Source organism: Carassius auratus, unplaced genomic scaffold (assembly GCF_003368295.1).
Source record: "Carassius auratus strain Wakin unplaced genomic scaffold, ASM336829v1 scaf_tig00023198, whole genome shotgun sequence".
Lineage (NCBI taxonomy): Eukaryota > Metazoa > Chordata > Actinopteri > Cypriniformes > Cyprinidae > Carassius > Carassius auratus.
In genome coordinates this window covers 1-21,103 of record NW_020525244.1, presented here as the reverse complement: position 1 = coordinate 21,103, position 21,103 = coordinate 1, and the positions used below count along the sequence as shown (strand labels likewise).

Here is a 21,103-nt window from a genome sequence, read left to right as displayed (position 1 = left end):
TAAATTACCAGCTCTAATTCCTGTTGATCTCGACCCTTTAGGTAGAACAGGTCACCTTCATACCGTAATGACTGTGTTTGTGCTATAAGGGGTTCTGTTCTACCTATGTGGCTTTGGCTTTCTGCATCACTGAGAGTTTAAAGTCTCTCTTTGTGAAGCATTCTGAATGTAATGTAGTAATTCTAATGTGCTGGATTTACAGTGATTTCATAGGTCAGCAGGTCTGAGCTAGAGTATAACTCAGCAGGGTCACACCCTCAGACAGGGATATTTCTGGACAAGTCTGGCTTTGCTGAACTGAGATGTAATTGAGACGATTGGGTGGGTTATATGAATAATACATTTGTATTATGGGTCAAGCTTCTATGTCCTTTTCAACTTTTTTGATGTCCTCTCATGGTTTACACCCTTAAGTAGCATGTTCAGACAGATCGAGTGTACAGTGTGATGGTGATTAAGATATGTCTCACTATATCCCATCACACAGTTCAATCATTTAGTCACTACCTCGAGATTCCTTTGCCTCATGAATCTCATAAGGTTTGATTACCCATATTAAGTTGCTTGGTTTTTCTGTAAAGTTTCTTTGCAATGATTTGTATCGTAAAAAGCGTTATACAAATAAACTTGAATTTAATTGTTCATGTTGTTGCATACTTAAATGGGTTAAAATTTTGCTTAAGTTGATGAGGGCTCTACATATCTTACTACATTCCTATTTTCCCTTATTTCTGGGTGATGCATAGGCAGTCCATGCTGGGAAGAGCTGTTGACCACTTTGTCATTGTGGTGTTTAATTTGTGCACTTTTAGTAACCAGTAGGAAAAAAAACCCCTCAATGTCTGCATTGGCCGCTGAAATTGTTATTTTTATCACCTTTACCTGAAAAATATGAATAACATTGCAGAGGAACTGCAAAGTATGTTCATGCTAGATGTTATTTAGGGCCAAACAGCTGATTAAAAAAAGTAATCCACAGGACTCCATATCAATGAACATCTTGTTACTCGAAAACCTGAATATTTGTACAAAAAAACAAAACCATCATGAAGACAGATTCAAATAGTTCAATTTTTTTCTTTTTTCTAAAATATGAGTTGTTTATAAATAATAATGTTTTCTCCTGTGGAAAAAAGTAATCTGAATGAGCAGGGAAATATGCATAAATCAAGCAGGCCAAAAAAAACTATGTTGGTGGTTTTTGATGTGATAGGACAGCAAGGGATGTATGGGATTTTTTCACTAGAGGAAGGGTTATTATGGATTATATATATTTTGGCCAGAAGGTTATAGGTTCAGAGTCAGGGTTGAGATTATTTCCCTCTGGGTGTAGGACACACGGGACACTGGCGTCAGTGGGGGATGTTAGTCATGTGTGAAGACTCTGGGCTAATCGAAAGGAAATGCACTGCTCTTCCTGTCTCTGAACAAATAAACCAACCCTTATAGTGAGATGAAGCCCTCAAAAAGATCCGAAGTTATTCTGTTACTCACAGGGGAAAAATGACAAGACAGTCCATGTATTTTGTTATTGTCTTTTTCTGAAGTTATTTTTGGATTGCTTATGTTTTTGTACCGAATAGCTTATTAGTTGCTTTTAAATCAAAGCCTGTGAGAAAAGCACATAATTTAAGAGAGGATCACTGGCAGATCATTTAATATATTTTTATTTTTAATTATTGAAGCCATATCAGGGTGATGCTGTTCAGAATATTACAAATTTTGGTGTACCTCAAGCAATAAATGACATTAGTTATTCACATAAAATAGTTGTTTGGTAAAGGGATTCCCCATTTTAATCCTGGTATTTTGCTGTTAGGGAGGAAACTCTGACCCCACGCTATTGATCTCTCTGGAAGTTATTCTGTGTGCAATTCAGGTCACATTTGTTCTGCTAGAAATAATCACCATATAGTTACTGCCTTCTTTTCTTTTTTTCCAAATCAATTACTGTATAGTTAATCATTACAGGTAGTCAGAAACAGACCAGAACAATTGTCCACTTTAAAATGTGAGTTCTGAATCTGGTGCTCATAATTGTATTCAAAAGTTCATGATGCAAATTTCAGGTTTTTTTATTTGGAGTTGACTCAAAGTGGGCGCAATTTAGTATGTTAAAATCAGTATGTTGGCCCTGTACTCTTCAAAATCCCTTCAGTGTCTATAAATGGATATTTGAATATGTCCAAGATATAATACATTGGTAATATGATATAGTTGTAATAAACAATTACCATATTATTTATATGGTACTTCAAGGACTTCCATAGTCCAGAGACCATGGTAAATAGGAGAAGACGTAAACACCACAGTACATAAATATTGTATTCACTCAGTATCATGATATTGTTAGTGTTTTCAAGCTTGCCTCACTGTGCACATTAGGATAAAATACCCAGTGGTGCACTATTGTGTTCCTGCCAAATATGAGCTTTTTAGCATCCCACAATTAGCACATTTGTCATGGATAGAACAACACTTCATCAGCCATGAATACTGCTACTGCATAATTCATTGTAATTTCATTGCCGTTTTTCTGTCAGAGATTAAAATGACTGTGTACTGATATTGAAATGTTCCTTCAATATCCTGCTGTGTTCTGATACAACCGATATTTTTATTCTCTGTTCTCCTGTGACTAAATTAGAAGTCAAAGGAAGCAGGCCAAGCAAAACCGTTCTTCCTAATGTTTATCAGTCCCATTCTGTCAGAAAATAGCACATGAGACAAAAAAGTAAAGGTAGATATATTGAGAGGGACAAACAGCTGCTGTTTCTAAACCCACATGCACCACATCTTTCAGCAATGAATAATGCTGCATCTGGCACATGCTGTGGATTATGGGTAGCTGTATATATACAGTACAAATCTCTTTATTACCCAGGAAGGTCTAACCGAGTGAGGAGCAAACACCTTTCCTCAGATCTCACATTCTCCTCACAAGAAATATAAATATCTAATTTAAATGTATAGTGTATTAAAATAAAAAAATGAATGTGCTTGTATAATGTGATTCTAATCCTGCTGTATCTGCTGTTCTTATTAACCAGGTAATGCAATCTTGTTAACTGTGTCGAGATGTTCAGTTAACACCGCGGATACTGTTGTGAAGGGTTGGAACAGCCTCCATATGCCGTAATGATGTGGATTTAGGTAAGATGCTTATTGCTCCGAGTTCTATATAAAGATAATGAGATCTACCGTGAGATCTGCAATGAAATTGCACAGAAGAACTATTTGGCCTCATGAAGTACTTAACTCGGCATCTTTCACAATGAGCCTTATTGTTTTTTAATGAGAGGCCAAAGACTTGCTATTGTGGATTTCTGGCCGTTTTCATTTACCTGGAAAACAGCTGAGCTCAATGTGCAAAGTGAATTAGAGCCATTAAACCAATAGCCAAATTAATAATAATGCAAGGCTTTGTTACTCAATAAGCTTCTTTTGGGACTATAATATGGTTTAGATACAAAAAGGAAATGCAGACTGATGGCTTTAGTAAAGACTTTCATCATCAGTCTGTCATTCTTCCCTATAATTTGTTTTCTGTTTCTGTGCATGTCATTCTCCACTGACATCTTACTTGGAATATTTGCTTATGATTCTGTCCTTCAGCTAAACTTTATGTAATCGTTTATATTTAGTGTAAATATTTTTTGCTGCTTGTACAGTGGAGGTGACAGGTCAAAGAAAAGATAGGAATCTTTAGGAATCGCATGAGGGCCGCTTACTTCTGTGTCTGTAAATACAGACAGTGACTTTGTCTTCAGAAACATCACACCACAATGTGTTTAGAGGATGTGTATTCATCGCTCCTATCACAAACCGTATGTTTACTGTCTCATGAATGTTTATGAACAGACTCCAAGCAGCCTGATACATGCTAGCTGACTGCAGAACGTTTGTCTGAACTTTCATGTTCTTAGACCTGCCTGATCACCAAGGAGGAAGTCTGATGACAATCAGCATGTCTAATACGACCTGCTTTGATTTCAGAGAGGACGGGGTATTTGTGTTTGCATTGGCAACATCTAGGTTTCCATAGTGCTGGTCTGTGACCTTTTTCTATTGTCTACTTATATAACTTGATTTGACTTACATGCAGAGACAGAATGCATTCTTGTATTTGTCGACAGAGTTTGATTTACTGAGATTATCATGTTGGGATGTTTGTGTTCATCTGATAAGGACATGAATCAAGCAGCTTTTTCAACTTTTTTAAAGTGAGTGAAGAGAGTCAGAAATGTGTGAGTGTGTAGAATGTAGCAAGTGTGAGAATGTATATTTGAATACATAAGCAGTCAACAAATTCATTATGATTTTTTCATTGGTAAATTTAGAGTAGTTTGAGCCGTAGCTAATGGTCAAGAAAGTTTTGCATCTGAAAGAGTAAATAATCCTGCTGTAATGGCAAAGCTAAGGAATGCATGAATTGGTAAAATATATAATCTTGAATGCAATATAAGTAATTTTGGATTACAGCATCTGCCAAATAAATAACAGCAAATAGGGATCCACAACACTTCCAGCAGGACTGATGTTGGATCTGGGTTTGTAAGCTTGATTTTTGGATTGGATTTCATATGTTTTAGGTCATTTTCTTTTTTGCTGCCCGCACTACAAGCAACTAAAAGGATTGGAGTTGGATTTGGTCGGAGTCATTATTAAAAAAATGACCTGGCTCTTCCAAGATTTGGAGTGGCAGTGAATGGGGGTTGAGATTTTTTATTTTGAAGTGAAATAAACTGCATCCATCCATCATAAAAAGTGCTCTATATGGCTCTGGGGGGTAATGATGGACTTCTGAAGTGAATCGATGCATTTGTGCATGAGAAAACCATGATAAACCATAATCTCCATCTTCCACTAACTATCTTATGCTAAGGTGACCAGAAATGCCTCTTCCTGGCCACACGTCCTGCCCAGGATTTCTAAATTGCCTAAAAATAACCAGGTTTTGGTTGTTTGCGCTGCACAGATCGATAGTTGTATGACATCAATGTACCATGAGAGCTATTTGAAAGCATAAGGAGCCATCTGCTCTGCTCTGGCACTTTGATGTCGTACAACAATCTATCAGCAATTTATAAATCGTCGGCATAATGTATCCCCGAGAAGTGGCATGTCTGGTCACCTTATCATAAGCACATTTTTTAAGTTTCTTAAAAAAAAAAAAATATCACTGTTTCATCTGATGGTAGTAGGCTTTAGACAGATTAGCTCTTATCTTCATCCACATTGAGCTCCTACGGGTCACTTTCTGGTCACTAAATGTTTCCATGAGGGACGATAGTAAAAGTCACCTGACAGTGAGTACTTGTTAAACTGAATGACTTGGTAATGTCAAGAAAGAGGAAATTAGAAATGAGAATGGTTATTGCTGTAAGTTGTTGCAGTGTGCTGCTGAGCGCATTCATATTGAGACCTTATTGAAACTGCAGCAAGAGAAACTGCATGCACTTGTACACAGAATCAAAAAGAATGTTGTATTCAAATATTTTTGAGAGTGTTTCCTAATTTTTCAACAGTGCCACAATATTGCTACTGAATCAAAATGCATTGCAAAACATATTGTGTGACCAATGATGTCCAATTCCCAAAAGAATGACTCTTATGAGCCAGTTCTCCTTAGTGAATCAAAGAACAGAGCAACCATTGTAGTTTGATTCCAAACCGAATGATTCTAATGATTCATTTATTTTTAGTGAATCAAAAACACACAGTGTGACCATTGTAGTTTGATTCCAGTGATTCTAATAATTCATTTATTTTTATTAAATCAAGTACATACACTGCGAGCATTGAATTTTGACTCCCAAATGAATGATTCTAATGATTAATTTATTTTTAGTGAATCGGAAAAAGAAAACAAAGTGTGCCCAGTTTAAAAAGAAATTATAGCTAGTGAACTCGCTTTAACTTGTCCAAACAACTAGCCCTCATGACTGATTCATTAGCTTTGTCAATGTTACTGAGTTTTGCACAGAATCTTAGTTTCCATGATTTCTGAAGAAATGACACTTATATTCCAGTTGTTTTTAATGCACTTGCATGACTTTTTTATAACTCAACCATCGAATGTACACAAACATCAAATGTACACAAACATGCTTTTCCTGTTTTCTGTTGGCAGTAATAGTGCAATGTTAAATGGTGTGTATGTGTGAATGAGGCAAAATAAGTAGTAACAAAAGCCTATTTTTTATGCATTAAAAAAGCATGTTTTGTTAAATTGAAAGCATGTTTTTCTCTCATAGGTTCTTATTGAGTAAGATGCATGTTTTTGCACAAAAATACTGTTCAATACTATGTTGCAACCATTTAGTGATGCATCAGCTACATGTGACATTTTGTTACCCTTTTTTTGGCACGTAGGAGAATATGAAACTTCAGTGTAGTGCTTCCTTTCAAACAGTTCCGCATCAGACGGCTCTCAGACCGCCAGACTCTCTTAGGAAAATGACAACAGTGAGCTGTTGTTTCCTCATTTTGTTATGTTTTAGCTATTTAAGGATTCATTGTGTTTGTCTCTATCCCGGATGGCCCATTTATGGTGATTGTACCATATGTGAATGTACAGCATATGCATTCTTAGGATCCCACGTATCGGCCGAGGTTCTGCAGGTGTGTGCGTTAGAGCTTTATCATTTCTGTTTAAACACAACATGATTAGCTGATCAGTGTTATTTAACAACATAAATGTACAGCTAGTGTACTCTGTATTTGCACTTTATTTTATTTAACTCGGCCACATGAAAGCCCTCATAACTGATATGTTGCACTGTTGATGTTACTGAGTTTTTAATTGTATAGTTTCCTGGACCTTATAGCAACTCTGAGGTCAGCTTATACCTTATGACTCAAGCTGACAAATGAAAATTATCACAGTGAACTCATATTTAGTGAATAATTGTTTTATTTGAGTGGTTATGAACACAGAAAGAACCGAATCAAGTTATGTTACTGTTCTTATTTACAATGTTTTGGGTGTATACTCACTGCCATTGGTTAATGTTATGTATTACTGAAATTTGGTTCTACTAGTGTAACATTTCAATATTTTGACATCAGTTCAAGTTCAGATCAAGTCAAGAAATTAAAGGATCTGTTTTCTCCAAATTCACCAGGTTGATAATGGCAGTTTCTGAAATGTAAAACTGTATTTACATTTAAGCATATTATAAGTTGGAATTTAATTCAGCATATATTAAATCTTTTTCATACTTAATGCACTTATTTGCCTTTTTTAAAGCTTTAATATGTATTACTTTGTCTTGAAATTGAATTTTTTGTGTGTTTTATAGAAGAAAGAAAGTGATGAGATTTAAACAGGTAAGTAAATGAGAAAACTTTTTTGAGGGAGCTATAACTTTAATATAAGTATTATATCGTGTTATATTGTTGCCCGTGAATAAACACCACTAACAGACAACATCTATCCCCATTTCCTTTTTTTAGAGTGTGTCTCTACAGGTTTGTATTTGATCTTATCTTGTGTCCTGTTCTGACTTAATCTGTCCTATTTTAATCTATTCCAGGAATGAGGATTTGAACTGTTTTAGAAATAATCCTTATATGAAGATTGATTCCAATAATTTCAGAATCCTTTCATTTCAGTGTCTCCGTATGTGTGGTGAATGCACAGCATATGTCTTGCATGTGCCATGCAAGCTTTTTCTGGAATGTACAGATGTGCTTACATCAGAGGCGGAGGGACAATAAAATGTGGTGGTGATTCTGGCAAATTTAGACAAGATCTGCAATGAACTTTTAGGTGCAGGTTAGACGGATGCCAACAGGTGGTAATGTGAGGAACTTGAACCTCCGATGGCTAAAAAAGAAACTCTAGCGATGCATATCTGAGTATAGACGCTTGCTCTGCATTGCAACACGCTGAAGAGGAGATGAGAAGGTAGATGAAAGACTGTGGAAAAATGAGCACAGAATGCATCATTTATCTTCATTAAACGGATAGTTCACCCACATTCTGTCATCATTTACTCTATTTTCATTCCCAACATGAGTGTGACACTTTCTTCTGTCGATTTTCTGGTAACACTTTAGATTAGGGAAGCTATTCACTATTGACTTTTTGCTTATTAGCATGCATATTGCTAGAATTTTGGATGTTTATTAGAACTTACAAAGCAAATATTAATGCATTATTCTGCATAACCATATTCTAGATCCCCTACCTAATACCTACAAATCTAAAGCATTACAGATTTTCTTTAAAAATATGCCGTCATTTTTTTTTGTGACAGCTTTGAGTGATTTTTTAATGAATAATGTATTTCAGAATAAAATGCACATTAATAGGTTAAAATTTATAAATATCACAATATTTACATAGTTGGCTGCATAATTTAAATAAACATTGTATAAAGCCAGTTTAAAAATGTTTCATTTTGTTGAGGTACTAGAGTCAGAGGTTTTTCCAAAAAGTAGTTTTGATATGTCACCCCCCCCCCCACCACCATAAATCACAGAACACTGTCAACAGCCAAAAAAAATTATATATTTATCAACATACCTCTGTTTTAAAACCTATAGAATATACAATAATAATTTTGAGAAAAGTAAAGGTCATGTATGTATTGCAATTGAACAAATATGCAAATAAATAAAGTGCAATAAAGTAAACATTTATAAGTTTTTTTTTTACATTTTTCTTAACACTACAGCACCAATGTACGAAAAAGTAATGTTTTTGCCAGTAGTGTCTTGATTTCAATATGTTCCTCACACAATAAATGTTGTTCGTCTTTGAAAGACTCTAAATATGCTGCATGAGTCATGTAGGCCGCGTTTATGAAGCTTCTATGCTGATTTCTTATTTTTTATTTATTTTTTTCAGTATGACATCCATAGTCCTTGCTCCAAAAGCACCTTTTATGCTCTGCAGAAGAAAGAGCTTCACAGCTCATCATGTGGGTGAGCAACTAATGACAGAACTGATATTTTAAGGTGAACTATTCATATACTAACTTTGTACTTTCTAGGCTATTTGGTTCCTGTGTTTGCATTAACCTGCAGTCAGGAGCTGTGCGTTCATCTATTTAAGGAAGGTGAGCAGTTCCTAGGTGACCCATTTGCAAAGCGAACTGTGGTGTCTCAGGTGACACACTCTCCTCCTGTCACACTAACTCTTCTGTGCTCTGGCCAGGATGGAGAGAGTGTCTGCTGAAGTCCAAGCTCACATTATCAGGAGAAACTAGATAAGAGAAAGCTTGGCTGGTCTAGTTACAGTACACTGGCTGTCTGAGTTGGTTAATCTTTATTCTCTGGAAGCAGTATCAAATTAACTGAATATTTAAATGAACCTCCAGTGAATGTTCAGAATTTCAGAGTCCGCTTATAGCTCACCTGCTATTTAAACCGGTTTAAAAGATTATATAATTCTTTGATTATGATATATTGTTTCGGGGGTTATGGAAACTGTTTATTTTTATTTTTATAATGCCTACACAACTGAAAGCACAGTGCAAGTGCAAGATAAGAGTGATGTGTGAAGTTCCTATCCTTTGTATGTAGGTTTATTTGACCTTAAAGATGCCAAGTATATATTTGATCAAAGTAGATCTTTCTATAGAGAAAGGAAAGTTATGTGGGATTTTTAGAAGATGTAGCATTAGTAGTTATCTTGTGATCAAAGCTGTTAAGATATCCTATACCACAAGTTATTGAGAAAAACTATTTCCTTCAGATAACACCTCAGTGAGAAATCCCCTGCTTAGAGGCCACTATTTTTTGAGGTCAAATGCATTCAGAGGCAGTATTATTAATATGTTGAACAGACATTTTCATGCCAGTTCGTAAATTCTTATCCATAGTAAATGAGACCAAAAACAAGATATTTACATATATTTTATTACATCTGTCTGCACCATGATCAATTAAATATAATATGTGACACTGGACCACAAAACCTGAAAGCTGAATAAATAAGCTTTTCATTGATGTATGGTTTGTTAGGATAAAACAATATTTGTCCAAGATATAACTATTTGAAAATCTGAAATCTGAGGTTGCAAAAAAATCTTAATACTGAGAGTACTGAGAGTTTTCCAAATGAAGTTCTTAGCAATGCATGTTACTAATCAAAAATCTAGTTTTGATATATTTATGGTAGGACATTTACAAAATATATTCATGGAACATGCTCTTTACTTAATATCCTAATAATCTTTGGTATAAAATAAAAAATTATAATTTTCACCCACACAATGTACTTTTGGCTATTGCTAAAAATATACCCCAGCGACTTAAGACTGATTTTGTGCTCCAGGGTCACATATATCATAATAAGAACAAAAAACATATTTGTTTTATGGCTGTTTAAACACAACAGATTTAAATAGATATTGTTGCATGAAAACAAGGCTTAGATACTGATTCAGAATAGTGGTTTTGCATTGCACATTAAAATTACAGTAGACCTGCTAATTTGGCCTTCACTGTGTCCTCGGACCTTGTGGCCAAGTGCCATGTGAACCTCAGAGAGCAGATATTCCCAAGCTCTTCATGACAGCTTTATTGAGCAATTTACAGTAAAGAGAGCTATAAAAACAGTGTATGTGTTCACAAAGAAGGTCTCTTACTCAATTAAGGGGATTTACATTTAAGCATCACAGTACACATTAACTACACAAAGCTAGATTTTATTAAGTGCAACAGTAACTCAAGAAAGGCATGTCATGTGTATATTTGAAACTGCGTCTTTATATATGTCTTTCTTAATGTGTGACGATATGCCTGCTCTCCTTGAATCGCATTAGCATGAAAGCCTGCGGAAACTGTGTCTGTGTGTCCTTGACTGTAGGTCATGTTTCATGCCGCACTGCTGTGTACATGCCAGGATGCTCTTTGGGATTTACTGCAGTAGAGATTAGCTGCTTGTTGGCATGTGTATGAGTGAGAGATTTATGCGCTTATTCGCTCTGATTTATATCACCAGACACTGTTCTTATGTAACGCATTGATTTCTGCGAGCTCGGGTCTGTCGCCTTGTCATGAAAGCGGGGTGTGTCATGGTGTCGTCATTAGCATAATCCTGTTCCTCGGCTCTCGCTGTGAACTTTGACGTCAGTGTGCGATGCTGCGCTGGCAGGTAAATCAATAATTATTTAAATGAGATTGAATTATGATGCCATACAGCTTGTGAGGCGAAGAGTCCTCTGGCTCCCACTGATTTTAACTGGAAACAGCATAGAGGACGGCATGGCATATTAGGTTTTATTAATGGCTTTATGATCCACTTGGAGGGCAACAATATCATTAAATCATTAAAGACGCTGCAAATGGTTCAAATCTCTCCAATATTCTTCAGATCTTGGGCCGCCCCTCTTTATTTGAGTATTTCCTTATTTTATTATTATTTATAAATTATTATTTATTTTTTGTATTAGTAATATATTATTAGTAATATATATTATTTTTCTTTGTTTCATGTAGTTGTCATGTTTCCTAATTCCTAATTGTCATTTAGTTAAAATTTTCATATATTTATATATTTGTACATTTATACATTTGTACAAGTCTAACTGTACATACACTATTGGATGAAAACACAAAAGCTTGACCCCTTCGCAGATAAATATATATGACTTGTTGGGAATTAAGTTATACTCATTCCTGAAAATGTAATTCGGCAAGGATGGATGGAGAAAACATACATCAAAATTCAATAGATGGCAATAAAATCATTGCCTAGCATCTATAACTGCTGCAATTACATCATGTTCTCATATTAAATAAGTTACCATTCAAATAGGGCATTAGTTAATCATCCCAAAAACACAACACAGAATAAGCATAAAATATCTTTACTTAAAATATCCTTTTTGAAAATAGCAGAACAGAGTATGGCTGAACAGTATTGCTTAACAAAGCCCTCATATTCAAGTAAAATACATTCAATATCACATTACACAATATATTTCCAACCAGCTGACTTTACAAACACAACATAAGACACAAGCCCTGGTCCCAGTGCTTTAGAAGAGCTGATGTTGACCTCCTTGCTTAACCTGCAAGATTTGTCTATTGGCATTTTGGCTTCTGTTAAGACTCACTGTGTTGCTTGTGCATCGCTTTGCAATACAGCTGAAGAGACTAATAACTCAAAGTCCAAGATTAAAGCATAGAACAAGAAACGGCACATTAAGGAATTATAAGGGTTTCATGCAATTATTGCTATTGCTTTTAAACTGAAATCTTATGAATATCAGTTGCAATCAATGACATCTTTCAGAAACACACACAGGAAAATGCAATTACTATATGAGGCACAAATACGTCAAATCAAAACTGCTCTGATTGTACAGTACATGCTAGATTTTGTGCGTTATTTCCCTACGTGCCGACATGGATGTTTTGCCATGTGTGTTCGTTTACCAAAGGGGAATTTTCTAGACCTTGCAGCCTGATAACAGTGTGCATTGGGTTTCATTAAGCTTCAGCACTGCTGAGACAGCCAGAGATTACAGCCTGGCAGGGAAGTACAGCAGCACAGATGGCATCTGTTCGGGAATCTGCCAATCTGCCGTACCTTTGCATTTCAATCTGAGATGCTGGTCTAGTCTATAGAACAGAGGTGCTCAAACTTTAATACAAAGGACCAGAAATCAAACGTGATTGAGGTCTGTTATTCAAAAATAAATGTTGCATTGTATCCATCTACTGTGAAAAAAAAGAGGTGCAAAAAGAAATGCATGAACAAAAAAAAAAAAATTATACCATCAATGCAATATAAGTCATTTGGATAAAAGCATCTGCCAAATGCATAAATGTAAATATATTATGACGGGCCAAAATGAAGGTCATCACAGGCCCCAGCTTTGTCCAGATTTGGTCATCTCTGCTCGAAAGCAATACAAATATAGTTAAATATTCAATTTAAATATTAAATACCCCATGTATATATTACTCCTCTTGTCTGTCAATGCATCACATGTAAATCAGAGCCTTATACAAAATTGGCACCATATTCTAAGTCCTAATAATTCAAGCATTTGCACTAATGAATGAAGAAGGAGAAAGAAAGAAAGAGAGGGACAGTACAAAGACATGATTCCCTGCATAGCCTCTTTACTCTCCAAACAGCACATCTGGTCTGCTGGACAGCTGGCAGGTTGCACAGCATCACTGCATGGAGGGTGAAGGTGCTTTGACCTGGGGGCATAGCGTTTGCATATCATGCTAAAGAAGGGAGGGAAGGGGAGGAAGTGAGGTCCGGGGGGTGGGTCCTTTATTTGAAAGATGCACGGACCTCACGATCTTTCAGAGGCTGAGGGGGGCGATAGTTGTTCACCATGCAGCAAGCCTCCTCATTGTCTGCTGTAAAAAGCAGAGATCGGAATTTCTTCATCTGTAGAGGAAGAGAAAGAAAGACAAATAATGAGTTTTCAGCATCTGTTACTATGTAACGGACACTGAACTGATTTGAGCTGAACTTCACTAAACTGAAACAACATTGAAATGACTCAGGCTGAAATAAATGGAATTTAACTAACATTAAAATGACTCGAGCTGAATTTAAATAAACTGAATCAACAATCAACTGACTCCAGCTGAATTACCCAGAATTGAATCAACATTGAACTGATTTGAGCTGAATTGAATCAACATTGAACGGAAAAGGCTGAATTTCACTGAAATGAATCAACATTGAACTGGCTCAAGCTGAATTGAACTGAACTGAATCAACACTGAACTGACTCGGGCTGCATTGAACTGAACTGAATCAACACTGAACTGACTCAAGCTGGATTTCACTGAACTGAATCAAGATTGAACTGACTCGAGCTGAGTAATAACATTGTGTAGAGCTGCTTATCACTAATTTGAACTTGTTTCACAATCGATGAACTACACAGTGAATGAACTGTTCTGAATCAACACTGAACTGACTTGAGCTGAATAATGACATTTTCTTTACAGCAGAATTTGAAACATTAACATTTTCCTGTTAATAACTGTTCACAGCTTTGTTGCTTTGAATCGATCTTGACTATATAAAGCTGTATAAATAATCTTGATTTGACTTGGATTGGGGAAACGCTAATAGTTCTCCAAACTGGTTAAACATTAACTGTCCTAAGCAAACTCATTTTCATTCATTCTTACATTTTGAACAGAATATCCTGTTAAGTTATTTTGTATTTATGAAGTCAATAATTGAACAGGCAGCTAGGAAATGAGCCAATGCCACCTGAGGTTATGCACACATTACCAGCCTTGAACCAAAGTTGTGATGTAAACATTCGACAGGGTTGTGTTCATTTTCACATGAGGGCTAGATGCCACAGAGGTTGAATGGAGAAGAAAATACAACTGACTATGAAGGTTTTGTACACTTGCTTACAATTTCCTCAGATGAGAGATGGTTTTGAAAGTGTAAGGCCTAAAGGCTAAAGAAACAAGTAATAATGTTTAATACATTTTTTTCTAGACTGTATGCTTCTGGGTAGCTCACATTAAGTAGTGATTGCAGTATATAAATACATTTTTTTATATAGATATTTATTCATTCATTCACATTGATTACACAACCTAAGGAGGTTATACACATTTGTATTTTATAGACATAATTTGTGATCTTAATCCTGTTCGAATAAGCAACCTGTGTTTTTTAATTGAGTCAGCAAGGTGTTCTTAATAAGATGCACATCCAAATCTATATTATGCGAGATGCCACACTTCACTATGAAGCATGTGACTTGTAAATTCCACATCTATGCTTGTATTACTGGTATAAATTGTGTCATAAGCAGGACCTGCTCCGAGCTGACGCTGATTGACTGCTTGCAGACGATCCATGTGACGCTCTCGAGCAGAGGAGGGGTGGTCAGAGACCCCAGGTACGTCCAGTAATCCAGAGACTCTGGGAGCAGGACGGTTGGGTCAAAGTTTGTGAATGAGGTCTGCGTTCCCTGCAAGATAACACCCACAAATGAACCATGAAGCAGAACTGATTTCAATATTTAGCATGAAGTAAAACTGAAAACAAAATGTAATTGAATTGGTAGACATGCCTTGCACTTGATTGCATCCATAGCATCCAGAAGCTTCTGAAGATTAGGATTTTCTGCACCAATCTGACGAGAAAACAAACATTTTTATTAATTAAACTAAAAAAAAAGTGGCATAAATATGACTAAACCACAATATTTTCTTTAATTTTACTTTGCATTTTATTTTATATTATTTATAAATATGAGACTAAATGTGTGACTTAAATTAAATTTGCATTTTTCTTCAACCCAATTTTACAAATTTGTGGGAAGAATCTGTCTAAGCCACAATATTTAATTAAATTTTATATTATTATTTAGTAAAAACACAATGAGCAAAAGTGATGATGCGATTAAGTGAATTCATCTCTGTGTTGCTGATGAAGTGGTTAGTGAATAGGCCCTAAAAATGAAAAAATGAATACTAATTAAAAAAAAAACTCTAGGCACAATATTTTTATTTTATTTTAGGGCATAAATGTCATAAGCAAAAGTGATGCATCTATTAAGTAAATTTGTAAAAGTGTTTGCTGACAAAGTGGTTAGAAAATAGCCCCTAAAAAAAGTTTTAATGAATTCAGCCCAGTGTTTGCTGACGATGTGGTTAGTAAATAGGCTCTAAAACTGTACAACTGCATACAGACCTCTAGAAAAACTCCCACCACAGCAAGACCATCAGGCTTACTGGCTGCTTCCCCAAAACTGGGATATTCTGTGTTCCAGTGGACCAGATGGAGCTAAAATTGAGATTATGAGAAACATTAATACTTAATGATAAAAGAAAACATCTCACATCTTCATTTCCCCAATTTTCCAAGATAGTCATACCTCAGCTGGGTAGCATTTCCCATCGACTGTGTGCTCGGAGCCCTTGTCGTCGCTGGCACCCCAGTGGAAGTGGAACTGCTTGAGTCTGTATTTGCCTGAGATCGGGCCTTCCGTCAGAGCTAATGTGGGCAAACACAGAAAAAATGATGAATGTGATGTCAAAGTCTGTTACATACTCTATACAGTAGCTAACAATTGTTAAACAGGCTAAACATGGTTAAACTTGCTACACAGGTTCCATCTACCGATTCTGTCAAAGTTCACATGAAGGACACTTAAATCATTCACTGCTAAGCAGCTTCAGTGCAATCATTTGTGTGAACACGTGTGATTTCCCATACTTCTAACCAAAAGTGTCACTGGAGGATGATATTGCTAAAGGGTCAAGGTGGTGTTACACTAATATTTTCACATTCATTTAATTTTAGGCTTTACAACTGCTTAGACATGCAATAAAATCAACTATAACCTATAAATAAACCTAACCTATAAAAATTGTGTGCAAACGGTCTATTCAAAGGCTTTTAAACACTCTAGTACAGCATACTCTTGTAAATTAATGTTTAACTATGTAGTTAGAGCAAACGCCAACTTCTGAAATGTTTTCCAATGCTTCCTGAAAGAGCATGTTTAGTACTATATTCAGTAGTAATACTGCAGTAATACTTGCATTAGTATCAGATGCAGCCTCATCATTATATAACTTTTCCTTCTAGATATTATCAAGGTTAACACTGCAGTCGTTTCAAGAACCTTCTGCCTAAGCAAAGCTAATGATTAATACAGGAATAGACGTAGCTTAGTTGATTATAAAAAGGTCACAAACTTGAGCTGTCGTCATCATCGGCGAAGGTGACTTGGAAGGAGTGTCCATTATTCAGGATGTCCAGTGAAGTGGAGGGGTCGTACTGCAGATGAAGCGGTTTCAGCGATTCATCATAAGATGCTCCACTGTGTTGAATGTCTATTGGAGACTGGCGAGGTCCATTAGCAATGGGGTAGTTTTCACACCATTTCTCAGGTCCTGCAGTGGAAGGTGATATACAGAGGTTAAACAATATGCATCCGGGACAAAAAACATTTACAGCACAAAATATTTTATTTTAAAGACCACTTTCTGCAAATTTGACAGTAACTACATCCTTGCCTTTAAGGCAAAATAAAATAAAAGACAAATATTATATATGCCTTTATAAAAAATTTTTTTTTTAAAAATGCATCGGAGAAAAAATGAAAACAAAAACAACAACAACAACTAATGGTAGCCTATATTTTAAATAACTAATATAACTAATTATTTATATAACAAACAAATATTTTACATGCATTTTACCTGCATTTACAACATTTGATATGCAGTGTCCAAGATATAATCTGCATTTGGGATTAAATAAAAACCCACAAGTATTTAAAGAATAAAAATATCCTTACATCATTGCCTTTAATAACTATCATAATAATAACAATAATAATATAAAAATATATTAATGTGCATTTAAAACATGCATTTGAATTGCAGTGTCCACCAATGTATTATGTGAAGAAGAAAAATGCCCTTACATCATTGCCTTTAATAATAATAATAATAATGTATTTATGTTCAAACAAAATGTACAAAAAAGTAATTATATTTAATTCTATTATTTGGAATAATTATTATTATTATGATTGTATGTGCATTTTAATGGAAAGAAAATGCATTTCATTTGCACAGTATCTAAGGTATTTCCTGCGTTTGGTATGAAATAAAATAAAAATCCACATTCGTGTGAAGAAAAAAAGTACATACAGTTGACACAAAAATTCAAATATGTATACATTATTATGCACATAATATATGTAAAATCTGTACATTTTGCACTTGTCACTGATAGTGCTGACTGTGCAGTAGCCAAGGTGAACAGTTGCAAAGAGGGCACATGCAGATACAGAGGGGAAAAATAGAGAACCTGTGATAGATTTCATATTGACACATCCTATGAAAACGCGAATGAATTTTTGAAATCATAATTACATGAGGGGTCTTACCGTTATGGTCTGCGTATCCCCATTCGTTGGACATTATGACAGCTGCGCCGCAAGAGTCTTCAAGTGTCCTGAAGCAGTGTTAGTGACCTCGGCCAGATGAGCTGGGGGTTTATATAGCGGCTTTCTGGACGCTGTTCGCTCACATGACCGTACATTGGTGTGATCAGCAGCAGGAGGAGCTACAGAGAGATCGATCGATCCTGCGCGCTCTCCATCCGCGTCTCTCTCGGAATGCGGGAATCTCCTGCTGTGATCTGCTGCTATGTTATTGCATTTTTACCATCCTGTGATTGCATAATCAGATACTTGTGGCGCGCTGGTTCTGGTGACGTAGAGTGACAGTGTGACAGGCTAGTAATAATGACAATGAGTGCAGTAATGATTCATCACTAGCACAGCGAATGAATGGCGGTTTTGCGCAACACTCTGCTTTTTTTACAAAGAGCGAGCCCGTAACTGAAAATAGATATATGGAAAAAGGAAGGTTTAATATATAGATATATAAACGGGCTACCTTACTCATAATGAATTTAGTATTACAAACATAATTCTTTAATATGTGTAGCCTATATCACTAACAAATACACTAATAGCTAGTAGCCAGAGTAATTTGTGTCATGTTGTAATTATTAGCCTATTATAATTATTATGTTTACTATTTATTATTGGCTCAAGAATAAATAATAGGGAATAAAAATATGAAATGTAGATTTTAATAAACATTGCAGGATACATATGGCTTGTAATTTCTGCCGATACTGAAACCAATGCTATTTTAGTCTTTTTTTATATAAATAGCGTGTATATTATTTGTAACTGTTCATGCATATGCATATTTAAAGTTACAAAATTCTGATTTGTGAAGCTCTGTCATTGTACTTGTGTCTGAAATTGCAATATAAAGTGAATGATTGCCATCTGGTGGTCGAGTGTTGAAACTACTATTGACCGCAAACTGAACAAAAAAACTAATAAATTCATGTTTAAATTCAAAGAAGGGCCAAATGTAGCTTTCAAATTTTTCTTGTAAGAATATGTGAAGACCTCATATGAATTTATACATTTCGCGTGTGTGTGTACAGTTTCACTATTTAATCAAATTAATTTAGCTAATATGTATATTACGTCAATCTAGATTTTTTTTAATTGATTATTTTTATAAATATGAACCTTGATTGTATTCTTGCGACTGAGAGTAGGTCAGTGTCATATTTGTAGAGTTTAATTGACCAATGTTGTTCCAATGTTTATTTTTTATTTTATTTTATTTTTTATTTTTTATTATTATTTGTAATGCCTGGATCAGTTGTCGTCGTGACCTTATTTAAAGTTTCGTGTACTCTCCACACCAACTAGATGGCGATAATGCGCTTGTAGAGTGAAGAAAAAGCACACATCAGGCACGTGGATGTGGGGAAAATATAGTTGATAGTTGAAACAACGCTTTTCTGTTTATAGAATAGATGCGACGTGAATATAAGTAATTATAATTTTTTGTTAGACACGTTTAGTTTGGAATCGAGTGTCATCTAAGCGTGATATAGCCACATACTGTTCTCCGTCTGCTGTCTGCGTTTGGATCAGTCGTTAAACGTTATTTTAGACGTCCAGATTGCGGCCTCGAGTTGAGTTTTCATCAGAAGGTCTACAGGGGAAAATGGCAAAAAATAAACAGAAAGGCAAAAAGCAACAGAATGTATTTCAGGTTGCGAACAAACAATCAAACCCAAGACCAAAGCGAAACCCGTCAAGACCTCTTTGAAACATGTGAGTTCAAGTTTTGTTTACATCAGTAATGCGCCATCAGGACTGTACACAGTTCTAGAGATTTGGAATATAAAAGATGATATTCTGCCCACAGATAAACACTTTGAGAAATGAAAAAGTGGAGAGCTTAAATCAGATGTTCACAGAAGTACAGCGAGATGTCAGAAGTATATCAAAATCAACATCCAGTGAACCCCAAAAAGCACAGAAGGTCAGATTTTCCTGTTTTATTTTTTATTCGTAGCTTTAAATTGTAAACTATGTCCAAATGAATCTGGAACTTGACTTTCTATCAGCTGTTTTTCCATTAAGTGTTTTTGTTCTTTGTCTCTAAATGTCACTGTCATGTTTTTTTTTAATACATTTTTTATCAAATGCATTGACATTTAATGCCTCGTGTCCAAATACTTTTTTTGTGTGTGCTGTAAATGCGTAATGTTGACCGTCACATGTAAACTGTATTCAGGTGGTCAGAGAAAGCTCCACGAGAAGCTGTCAATGTGGATAATGCTGCCCAGCTTTTCTCTCAACTGTAGAAGATCATTTTTAACATGCTAAAAATGGATGAATCACATACACTTCATTACAAACATCCTCAAACAAAAATAGTTATAGATAACTGCCAGTCAGCCATATTATTTATTACATAAATATACCCCGTGTAGATGCAATCATGTTTTTTTTGCATGATTTCTATCCCTCGTAGGACCGGTTTTGTAAATGCACTCCGCAGTTCATGCTGATCACACAACCAAGCCTAATGTCCAGAAAATACATTAGTAAGTTTTCCTAGAGCACTGATTTTCTTTAGGATTTGAATTTTGTCTGTGCTTGCTGAAGCATAAAGAACAAAGTCATTAAAGACTGAATTCTTTCAGAGCTGTTCTGTAATGAGTTGTGCTTCTGTTTTATTGAGTCAGCTGTAACAGGCTTTATATATTCTTCGGATCAATGTTTGAACTTGTGACCCAGTGGAAAGAGAGATGTCCAGTCGAGTCAGTGGAATTGAGATTGTTAGCTGGTGTTTTATTTATAGAAGGTGGGCTGAAGGGGAATTGACTTCTTTTTTTATTTTATTTTTTTGCAGTTCTAAGCACTAAAACAGCACTTGAAAGAATCTCTTCAAACCTTTATTCTGAATCTGCTTACAGGTTTTTATTTTAGGTGCAAATAATAATTGTGTTTATTCATCCTTGTGTGTGGTTCCAAACCCATATGATTAAAATGTAAGTGAATTCATTTTCATTTTAGAGAAAAGTTCTACATCAAGTCCTGTATGCAACATTTATCTTGAGTCCTTTGTGCTGGTTTATAACCATAGAAAAGTTTGAGAACAAATAAAATTAATGAATGAGACATTTGTTTGTGTATGTGAATAAATTGTGTGAATCAGTACATAAAAAATAAAATAAAAAATAATGCTTTTGTTTAGAAAAGATTCATCAAATTGATCAAAGGGATTATAT

General features: G+C 35.3%; 1 protein-coding gene and 1 pseudogene across 1 annotated transcript; one reads left to right on the top strand and one right to left on the bottom strand.

Annotated features, from left to right (window-relative positions):
- Positions 1-11,809: 11,809 nt before the first annotated feature.
- Positions 11,810-18,168, bottom strand: LOC113077757 (carbonic anhydrase 2). Its single transcript, XM_026250024.1, has 7 exons — positions 17,871-18,168; positions 16,669-16,866; positions 15,843-15,961; positions 15,659-15,751; positions 15,036-15,098; positions 14,778-14,933; positions 11,810-13,369 (listed from the first exon to the last, which is right to left on the bottom strand). The coding sequence occupies exons 1-7, from the start codon at positions 17,902-17,904 to the stop codon at positions 13,250-13,252; spliced, it is 783 nt and encodes a 260-aa protein (XP_026105809.1). The 5' UTR covers positions 17,905-18,168; the 3' UTR covers positions 11,810-13,249.
- Positions 18,169-19,527: 1,359 nt separating this feature from the next.
- LOC113077756 (uncharacterized protein C8orf59 homolog) lies at positions 19,528-20,173 on the top strand (annotated as a pseudogene).
- The last annotated feature ends 930 nt before the right edge of the window (positions 20,174-21,103 follow it).

Excerpts from the sequence above, each read along its gene's own strand:
- LOC113077757 (XM_026250024.1), bottom strand. The coding sequence starts at position 17,904 with ATGTCCAACGAATGGGGATACGCAGACCATAACG. Across the intron at positions 15,752-15,842 it reads GGAAATGCTACCCAGCTGAG|CTCCATCTGGTCCACTGGAA; the intron begins GTATGACTATCT and ends TCTCAATTTTAG. Across the intron at positions 14,934-15,035 it reads TGGATGCAATCAAGTGCAAG|GGAACGCAGACCTCATTCAC; the intron begins GCATGTCTACCA and ends GTTATCTTGCAG.